Raw genomic sequence first — 10,485 nt, 5'->3', positions numbered from 1 at the left:
GCTGTGATTCACATTAGACAATAGAAGAATGGAAAAGCGTTGCCTGGTCTGATGAGTCTTGATTTCTGCTTCAGCATTCAGATGGTCGGGTCAGAATTTGGCGTAAACAACATGAAATCATGGATTCTGCCATGTATCAGCGGGTCAGGCTGCTGGTAGTGTAATGGTGTGGAGATATTTTCTTGGCACACTTTGAGCCTCTTAGGACCAATTGAGCATCGTTTAAACGCCACAGCCGACCTGAGTATTGTTGCTGACCATATCCACCCCTTTATGACCACAGTGTACCCATCTTATGATGGTTTCTTCCAGCAGGATAATGTGCCATGCATGTCACAAAGCTCAAATCATCTCAAACTGGTTTCTTGAACATGACAGTGAGTTCACTACACTCAAATGGCCTCCACAGTCTCCAGATCTCAATCCGATAGAGCACCTTTAGGATGTGGTGGAACGGGAGATTCACAGCTGTGTGATGCTGTCATGTCAATATGTTGAATTTATTCTAGGATTAAAGTCTTTTTACAGTTGGAACTTGCTACATTCAGTTGTTAATCTGCCTCACTGGTATAGCTGTACATTATCTGTATTCATTGATCAGTGTAGTATTGCATTTAGTTCAATTGTCTAGTGGTCATGTGTGTTGGTCTTATAAAAGCTTGTAGTCTAAGTTGGAGTTTTATTTTCTTACATTATTCTGAGCCTCTATTTAGGATCTTTAATAAGTGTTGTCTTCATGACACCTTTAAGAAGACCTTTTCTCCAGCGTGTTTCCACCTCAGAGCAAAAAAAAAAAAAAAATCAATTGTGAATGTTTAAAGTAAGAAAGAGTGAGATATAAAATCAGTTACCTAAAGGTGGGGAACAAGCTTCCAGCATGCAGAAGAAAAATGACAACCCATCAACGTGCAGTACAAGAAGTAAATACATAATTCATAACGTTTTTCTCAAGTTCATCAGCCTCTTCCATCAGGCAGATGTCTCATTGTGTCCCTTGTTTCTCAGAGGCAGAACCGTTTCCTCTTGCCTTTGGTTGTGTTTGCTGTGCGAGGTGTGTTTATTAGTGAAACAGAGTGACAGGAGAGGTGAGCGCAGACTTCAGCCCCTGAGGAGAGATCAGCTGGGACATTGTTCAGATGTTGCTTAGATGCTGTTTGGAGGTTGCTCAGTCGATTGCAGGCATTAGCCAAGCGTGACAAGGGCCCTGCAGGGGATCATGGGATTCCTGTGTCCTTGTCTAGTTTCGGTGCATAACACTGACCTCACATACGTTTATAAAACACACACACAGCAGCAGCAGTGAGCACATGCATGCTTACAGTCACACATACACATCAGCTCATCATGCAAGATTTCACACAAACACACAGGCGAGCGGGTGCTTGAGTGAATGCACACATTTAAAACATTATTTATGGACAGCAGAGCATAGACAAATGTGGGCACACTTTATTTTTCTGGTGTAGAGCTCTCACTTCATGACTATTTAAAACATATGTGTCATGAATTAACCTTTAGAGTGCATCTTTATATTACACACAACACACACTGTGCTTCTAAAGTTTGGGGTTTGTAAGATTTTAGTAGGGAAGTATGCGATTTCGGATGCAGCATGTTTAATTCTTTTTCTGTCCTCCCCGATGGGTTCCATCACATCTGTGATATAATATTTGTTGATATTTATATAATATCAAAAGTCACTCTCAGTGGTTTTTGAGATCGGACTCCCCGATGTGGTTTTTAATTTCTTTTTTACATCAGATGAATTCCAGCACTAATTGTTATTTTACCCAGAAATACCCATACATCCGTAATGAATACAGCACAATCAGAACAGAAGCTTTAGTTATGGTATTTAACAAAAATAAATGAGATGCATTATGAAGCATGCAGTATCCACAATTACAGACATTCCTATTGAGATGAGATTAGATTTCCCAGAAAATCATAATGTCATTTTACACTTCAATTCTGTCTGGGTTTAGTATTTAGTATGTGTGTTTTCCGTTCTTATTGTTATCACCATTCTGATGATGGACATGGCACAAATACATATACTATGTGTGTCTCTCTGATGGTCTCTTGACCCATATTCCTTGATTTGAGCACTGACCCAGATAGATTCACAAGTCGCGTGTTCTCATAAATGTCGATTCACTACTATTATACGGCTTCATTGTTGGTGAAATAATAAATGCAGTCATTTAGAGCTCATGCTGCGTTTCCACAATAATCCTTTAAACCTTTTCAAACCATGACAGACTTTGCTAATACACATCCTAGACATCAGCAATTACAATCAATTGAGAGTTGGACAGGGAACACAATAAGAAAGCGTCAGTTTGTGGTAAGTCCTCACAGCCCTGCGATCCTCTGGCTTTTCAGGAAAGATAACACATTGTGCTTGTAATAGACTTATTATGTGCAGAGTAGAAGCCGAAACGTAAGTACTTTTCTTGATTCGGAAACCGAGAATGAATACTGTGGGGGGTGGGGGGGTGAGTCTCAGTAAATAGTTTCCTTGGTAACGGTAGAAAGAGGGGATTTTCTGGTTTGTGCAGCTAAGCTTCCCGTGACAGGAGCAAAGTGAAGAATGACAACAACATGAGTGGGGCATTGCTTTTAAGGCCACCCGTTTCTAAATGCTGCTTTTATCCTTCAGGGGTCATATCGTCATCTACCACGGTGAGGCTGATATTTCGGTGGGAGTCTTGGCAAACGCTGGTATTTTAAAAGCAAGTTAGCCACGGACATAATGGCACTATTTTAATTGCTGTTGCTAGGAAACCTGATGTGTTCAAGTGGCTCAGTCATGTCTTATTTTGGTTGTGCATTGGCGTCACTTTCAATGGGAGCAATGCTTGAACAAGCACGTACGATGCTGGAGAGTCAGAGAAGATGCTGACAATGTTTGATTTACTAAGTGATGATGTGGCTGGTGGCAATAAATAGAATTAATGGTAACACTTTAGTTTAGGGCCCAATAGGCTCTATGCCGAGCGTCACGTGACCAAACCGGAAAACGGGTCTCCTAACTTCCGGTTTGCTTCTGTTTCGCTGTTTTGGTACTGATTGAGAATCGGCAACAGCTATTGACTTGACCTAAATAACCTAGTTAGCCCTTTTACTGTTGGCGTTTTATTTGATTTTAACATCTGAATGTTAGTGACAAGAAGAAAATGTCAAAGCCAGTAAAGTACCAGAAGCGGGATAATCCCAACAGTGATTTCTGCTGCGTGCCTCAATGCGCGATGTCAGGGAAGTTCAACTCCACCGTGAGTTTCCACCACTTCCCAAAGGAAGAAACCATAAGAAAAATATGGATACGTAATGTGAGACGTGATAATTTGGTAATTAAGAGAACCACCACAGTCTGTAGTAGACATTTCGTCTCCACGGATGTCATTCAAGGTGGACGACGACGCTTGAAAGAGGGGGCTGTGCCCGTGTTGTTCGCCTGGAACGACTACTCTCTGCCGGCAGCCAGGCCAAGTGTCTGGGATAGAACACAACGACTAGAGGATGAATCAACTGAAGAGGAAGAGATGGATGTTCAACTGTTGCTTCAGTGCCATGATTACGATGCAAAACCAGAACCGTCAGCTTTGGATATAGCATGTGAGAAAATAGAGGCCCAGCAGCAGGCGATGGAGGAGATGCAAAAGAGAATGGCTGAGGTTACACTGAAGCAGTCGTTTGGCCTGGAGAGGTTTTTAGCATCGGACGATGACATCAGATTCTATACCAGGTATGTATCATGTCATATGATACTTAGCTTGCATACCTCTGTGGTTATGACTTTCTTGCAGACCTAGATTGTGTTAAAATCGATTCATATGAATCACAGTAGTGGGCAGAATATTCAGATCCTTTAATTCAGTAAAAGCACTAATACCACACTGTGAAAATACTACACTACCTGCATCCAAAACCTTAATTATGTAAAAGTATGTTAGTATTATCAGAAAAATGTACTTAAAAGTATGAAAAGTAAAAGTACTCATAGTGCGGTAAAATGATGGATTAATATTACTGCTGCATTAATGTGTATGTTTCATTTTTTTTACACATTTTAACACTTCTGTAGATGTTTAAGGTTGAGATTATTTTAACTTCTTTATATACTGTTGGCTAGTTTAATCTACAAGATCATCATAGCCTGTTTGTAGCATCTCTGTCCTGTGAGAACCACATATCTCTGCTTTGTGATGATGCATTTTGCAAACATCAATAATGGGTAATGCTTTGATTTAAAGCTAATAATAATTTTCTTTCACTTTTAGATTTGCCAGCTACCGCCACCTACAGGCATTTTGGAGACAGATTGAACCTGCAACAAGGAGAATAGTGCGTGTTGGTACACAGTCATCCACTTCCAGCACAACAGCAGCTCTTGACAATGCCACTGATCCACCTCGTCGACCGGTAGGCATAGTTCATACTTAAAGGTTGTATCAGTGATTTCAGGCCCAAACATAAATTATCATATTCATCTGATCTTTCCTAATGATCCCCTATCTGCCCGCCTCATAAGCATGCCGTCAAAAAAAAATGCGTCTCTGTAGGCAGCCTCTGAGATCTGCACACAAAAACAGTTGATATCAACATCACTCAAAACCAAAATTAAATAGTGTTCCAACCAATCACCGACAGGGGTGGGTGTTGTGAGGTTTTTGCGTGCAGCCGTGCACGAGCGCAAAACCTCACAACACCCACCCCCTGTCAGTGATTGGTTGGAACACTATTTATTGATTGGTTAGACTTTACACTTTACAAACATTTATGATGACCTTGCAATGATTATCGCTTTTACTAACGAAAACGATTTTACCTGCTCCCCACCAGAGCCGATGCCTTCCGATGATTGATGAACTGTTCCTGTTCTTGGTCTACCTTTCACTGGGACTGAAGGAGAAAGATCTGGGTGATCGTTTCGGTATTCACCAGTCCACCGTCAGCAGGATAATCAAAACCTGGGTAAATTTTTTGTACACCTTATTGGGTGCTGTTGGGATATGGATGTCTCCTGAGACAATTAGAGCCACGATGCCGAGTGTATTCGGCAAATACTCTGACACCCAAGTCCTTATTGACTGTACAGAGATGAGATGTCAGATGCCTTCATCTTTACTCTTACAGAGTGAGATGTTTTCACAGTATAAATCCCACACTACCCTGAAAGGAATGATTGGTGTGTCACCACATGGTGCTGTTACTTTTATTTCCTCACTGTATTCCGGCTCTATCAGTGACAAAGAATTGTTCAGGCAATCTGGCATTATCCCTCTTTTGGATAAAGATATGGCTGTAATGGTGGATAAGGGATTCAGAATTGACGACCTAGTGCCTTGCAAAGTTTACAGACCACCTTTTCTGAGTAAAAAGTCACAACTCTCTCATGGCGAAGTGCTGGTCACTCAGGACATTGCACGGTTAAGGATACATGTGGAGAGGACAATTAGGCGCATCAAAGAGAACAAACTGTTTGACACTCTTATCCCTCTGTCAATTTGTGGCAGTATCAACCAGCTTTTTGCAGTAGCCTGCCTCCTAGCAAACTATCAAAACAAGCCACTGGTCAAAGCTTGGGCCAAATAACTGTGTTAACCTCACTGAGCCAGTCTGTCTGGATATACTAATACACTGAATGGTCAATTCTGTTCCATTTGTCTCTCTTTATAAACGATAACACTAGCCTACATAGTTTCAACGAACTGGATTCTCTGATGTAGATTTGACATGTATTCCATGATACATGTTTATGTTTGACTTTGAGTGATTTAAAGTGCCAACTGTTCATTAATTGTCCCCCTCTCTATCTCTTGTAGTAAAATGTATGAAATCAAACCATGCATACAGTAAAATATTGTATATGAAATCTGAAAACATCTTTTATACAGTTACCATGAGACATTTGTATATGAAGTGATTTATTTTTGTAACAAATAAATCAGAAAAAAAACTTTCTTCACTCCTTTGTGTTTATTGCAAAATACGCTGTATTTATATAACCTATTTATATAACAATTATGGTGTAACTTTGATGCAACTAACTATTGCTTCTGGCGAAAAAGAGTTTGGCTGACCTAAAGAACATCCTTCCAACAGTGATGCATGAAACATTTAAATTGCCTGTAAGAGCCCCTCAAAAATGACTATGGTTTCATTTCTAGATTTAAATGACAAATGTGAACTGTGAAAAAAAAGTCATCTTGCTTGAAAAATCTGAAGCCCCCACCTGAATTATCCTGCATCGATCAGTAAGATCTTTTGGACACAGACAAGTACTTCTGCATGTACACTGTAAAGTAAAACTGGTCCACCCTCTCTCTGATGACTGCTTTTACCTCCGGGTCAAACTGGATACGCTGCACCAGCATGTCTTCCTGAGCACAAACCACAAAATCACACCATTGCAGGCCAGTGATCAACAGTTGACCCTGCACCTGCCAATAGTAAGAGTGGCTTTTACGAAGAGCCAAAGTGCCATCCTGCATTTTAAGGTATTTACAGTCCACATAGTTCTTCACATTAGGGCACTTTATCTCAACCAGTCCAAACGGTGGCTGTGCGAATGGATCAAAAATCAAGCCATCTGGCGAGGCACCAAGCCAAGGGGCATCAGGGTGGATGACGAGGCCACAGGGTGTGTAGTTGACATTTTTTATCTGACAGTACTCCCTTGCCACCTCAAACTCCATGTCTGCACCTCTTCTCATTTCTGCAGTCTGCCTTGTTCCTTTGAGGACTCTTTCTGCAAGAGACTCTGCAGAGCTCTCTCCCCTCACAAAACACACCTCTCTAAAACGTGAGGAGGTGATCCTAGGCCTGCGGAGCTGATGCCACTCCTGGTCTGCTGCCTGCTCTCTTGTCGCTGCCTCAATCTTATAGGCCATGTCCAGTGTAACATTTAAGCTTTTAAGGTGGAAGTGCTCCTCCTCAGTGCACACATGCACACAGTCTGTCGGGGCAAGCCTGTACTCCCCAATAGGCAGCGGTGGGTAAGTTGGAGGATCCTGGTGCATCTTGACTGACTTTGTGGCCAATACAGGCTGCTGGTACGAGAGCACACTGCCCCTTTGTGCTAAGCCAAAAGCTGTCTCAACAAGGGTCTTCTCGTCACTGATGCCCATAGATGCTGCTAGAGGTTTCTCTCTAATGCTAAAGTCTTTGTACATGTCTTCCATCAGTAGTAAAGACATGTCTAGTGGGTCCCCAACCAAGCCCTTGTAGAGTGTACTCCTGTGAAAGAATGTAATAGTGTTAGTAATCTTAGTTTTTAGTAGTGTAATTAGTGTTAGTAATATTTGCAGGTTACTGACACCTATGGAATCTTTCTTTTTATTTGTGTGTGTGTGTGTGTGTGTGTGTGTACACATACGTCTGTGTGTATACTGTATGTATGTATATGTGTACATAAGTGTGTGTGTGTACACAAGTCTGCGTGTGTATAATGTATGTATGTATATGTGTACATAAGTGTGTGTGTGTGTATACATATGTAGACTGTATGATGCAGTAATTGCAATAGCATCTCACTACTGTACTTCACCTGACTCCTCCTTCTGTGAGCCGGTTGAGTCTTGGTTTGCTGATGACCGTTTTGTCTATTGGCCCAGGTTTCACTCCCTGACAAAAAAAAAGGACAAACAACATACAATCTTAACAATAGGAGACAATAAAATTGAAAGGACCCCCCCCCACACACACACACACACAAATTAATACGTATGTATACTTAAATATCACTAATGCCAGGAGTATTATTATTAATAATAACAATAATAATGTTTTTTTCTATAGCGCCTTTCTGAGGACTCAAGGTCACTTTACAATACCAGTAATTACAAATACACATAACATAGAAATGATATATAAAATGTGAAGGAGAACATAGTAGAAGAGGGACAGTATTAGGCCTAGGAATTGTGTCTAAACACTTACTGCGGTTCTGGGCTTGTGCCATCGCTGCTCTGTTTCAGTGCAGGTGTGGACAGGTGGCACAACCTGCACATTCAACTGTGAATAGTGTGCCGTTTGAAACAGCAAAGCAACTATGTGATTACACATTGCAGTGCCAGCTACACATGAGCACCGATACGATGTGAGGATGACAGGGTCCGAATCCCGAAGCACTATCTGTACAAAAGTATATGGAGAATTTTTTTTACAAACATTGACACAGATTTGAGAGTGTGGTTGAGCTTTAATGTATCATATTTGAGCAGTGGTTCAAACAGATGCCACTAATTTGAGTAACAGTCTAGTTAGGTTGCTGGGGCAAGTTTGCCAATGACATTAATACAACAAACACAATAACAGAATTTGTTCATGCTGTAATAGAGAGATTTGTATAGGACGTATTATGAATAACATGGAAAGATAGCACTCAAGAATCAAGGATGTCCAATCAGAGTTACCCCAGTAACCTCACTATACACATTTTAACAAGTAGACAAAAAACAACATTGAACTTGGAACAACTGTGCATGTATTTACCAAGCGTCTCAAGACTAAAGCAGCTCCTGCAAGTCTGTCCATGGTGATTAGACAGTCAAAGGGACCCGCTCATGATCACTGATTAATCTACTCTTACTTACTCCTACCCTGAGAGGCTTGATAAATACTGTCCCTGAACTGGAACAGATTGAGAACCCGAACAGAACACCCAACCCATCCCTAACGTTACTCTCAGACTGTGTGGCTTCTCGTTTTTCTTCATAGATCTGTGACTAGCTGCCCTGATACTGACAGCACCAGTCAGTCTGTCTTTGTTTGATACTGGTGAAAAATGAAGTGAAAACGTGATTATGTAGGTACATACATTTTGTTCTATCAAAAATTTTTTTTTCTATCAACTCAGATTAGTAGGTTAATGTTATCGTTAGTTTAGCTACCATAGTGACATACTGCATTCTTCCCGCTCGGGAATGCTAACATGAGCTATCGCAGGCAGATACAAACCTTCATAGTCAAATATGTATGAGGAGGCGTACAGCTTAAACCCCTTGTCCATTTTGGAGGCAGGAGTTTTAGATGTCAACCTGCATAGGCGATTGACATCAGTTATACTCATTTTGGGTAATTCCTGAAGGCATCTAGAGTAAAACAGCGCCATATCCAAAGTAGCGCGGTACAGCGGACCTGAACCGGATGTTGTGAGACCCGTCTCGCAGAATGCGGAAGTAAGTTGCGCATAGAGCCTATTCTCACGATTAACTAGTTGCTTATTAGTATGCATATTACTAAGATTTTGGCTGTTTATTAGTAATTATAAAAGCACATATTAATGGCTTATTCTGCATGACCATATTCTACATCCCTTAATCCACCCAATACCTAAACTTAACAATCACCTTACTAACTATTATAAGCAGTAACTAGGAGTTTGAGGCAAAAGTTGTTAGTTAGTTAGTTAGTTAGTTAGTTAGTTAGTTAGTTAGTTAGTTAGTTAGAATTAGCCCCCAATCTAAAGTGTGACTGAATTAATGATTGTTTCCAGACAGGTTTCCAGCACTACATCTTGCATTGTTCAAATAGGCAATCCTGCCAGATGATGTAACTACATCTTCTGACTTAATTGACTTCTGACAATTCAAAATACATTTAATAATAATAATAATAATAATAAGTATTATTATTATTAAGCCAATTATAAATCATAATGTTTATTCAGATTATTTTCTCTCACACATATCATTATAGTATAGTAAGTCAAATAAGTTAAAATGATTACAATTATGTTCAAATAAATAAATTCAAAGATAACCGAAAATATGTTGTTGCTGTGTTGTTTTTAATAATAATAACTAATAATTGTTGTTATTGTTGCTTTATTATTATTAACAACAACATCATCATCATCATCTTCTTTCGCTTATCCGGGGCCGGGTCGCGGGGGCAGCAGTCTAAGCAGAGATGCCCAGACTTCCCTCTCCCTAGACACTTCCTCTAGCTCTTCCGGGGGGATACCGAGGTGTTCCCAGGCCAGCCAGGACACATAATCACCCCAGCGTGTCCTAGGTCTTCCCTGGGGTCTCCTCCCGGTGGGACGCGCCCGGAACACCTCCCCGGGAAGGCGTCCAGGAGGCATCCGGAACAGATGCCCGAGCCACCTCAGCTGACCCCTCTCGATGTGGAGGAGCAGCGGCTCTTCTCTGAGCTCCTCCCGAGTGACCGAGCTTCTCACCCTATCTCTAAGGGATCGCCCAGCCACCCTGCGGAGAAAGCTCATTTCGGCCGCCTGTATCCGGGATCTTGTCCTTTCGGTCATGACCCACAGCTCATGACCATAGGTGAGAGTAGGAACGTAGATTGACTGGTAAATCGAGAGCTCCGCCTTACGGCTCAGCTCCTTCTTCACCACGACAGACCGGTACATCGATCGCATTACTGCAGAAGCTGCACCGATCCGTCTGTCACTCTCCAGTTCCATCCTTCCCTCACTCGTGAACAAGACCTCGAGATACTTGAACTCCTCCACTT

General features: G+C 41.3%; 2 protein-coding genes across 2 annotated transcripts; one reads left to right on the top strand and one right to left on the bottom strand.

Annotated features, from left to right (window-relative positions):
- The first annotated feature begins 2,988 nt into the window (after positions 1-2,988).
- LOC311304354 (uncharacterized protein) lies at positions 2,989-5,871 on the top strand. Its single transcript, XM_084431312.1, has 3 exons — positions 2,989-3,748; positions 4,284-4,425; positions 4,846-5,871. Exons 1-3 carry the CDS (start codon positions 3,180-3,182, stop codon positions 5,596-5,598), a joined length of 1,464 nt encoding a protein of 487 aa, XP_084287438.1. The 5' UTR covers positions 2,989-3,179; the 3' UTR covers positions 5,599-5,871.
- A 50-nt stretch (positions 5,872-5,921) lies between these two features.
- Positions 5,922-9,181, bottom strand: LOC311304355 (uncharacterized protein). Its single transcript, XM_084431313.1, has 4 exons — positions 8,965-9,181; positions 7,945-8,139; positions 7,553-7,629; positions 5,922-7,242 (listed from the first exon to the last, which is right to left on the bottom strand). The coding sequence occupies exons 1-4, from the start codon at positions 8,968-8,970 to the stop codon at positions 6,258-6,260; spliced, it is 1,263 nt and encodes a 420-aa protein (XP_084287439.1). The 5' UTR covers positions 8,971-9,181; the 3' UTR covers positions 5,922-6,257.
- Positions 9,182-10,485: the final 1,304 nt, after the last annotated feature.

The sequence above is a fragment of the Rutilus rutilus genome (assembly GCF_951802725.1).
Source record: "Rutilus rutilus genome assembly, chromosome: 14".
Classification (NCBI taxonomy): Eukaryota; Metazoa; Chordata; class Actinopteri; order Cypriniformes; family Leuciscidae; genus Rutilus; species Rutilus rutilus.
This window is presented reverse-complemented; position numbering and strand designations above follow the sequence as displayed.

Bases quoted from the DNA above. Each gene is read 5' to 3' on its own strand.
- LOC311304354 (XM_084431312.1), top strand. From the start codon at position 3,180: ATGTCAAAGCCAGTAAAGTACCAGAAGCGGGATAATCCCAACAGTGAT. The intron at 3,749-4,283 runs GTATGTATCATG...TTTCACTTTTAG, and splicing joins GACATCAGATTCTATACCAG to ATTTGCCAGCTACCGCCACC. The intron at 4,426-4,845 runs GTAGGCATAGTT...GCTCCCCACCAG, and splicing joins CTGATCCACCTCGTCGACCG to AGCCGATGCCTTCCGATGAT.
- LOC311304355 (XM_084431313.1), bottom strand. The intron at 7,630-7,944 runs GTAAGTGTTTAG...TTTTTTTGTCAG, and splicing joins GGCACAAGCCCAGAACCGCA to GGAGTGAAACCTGGGCCAAT. The intron at 7,243-7,552 runs GTGAAGTACAGT...ATTCTTTCACAG, and splicing joins CTCACAGAAGGAGGAGTCAG to GAGTACACTCTACAAGGGCT.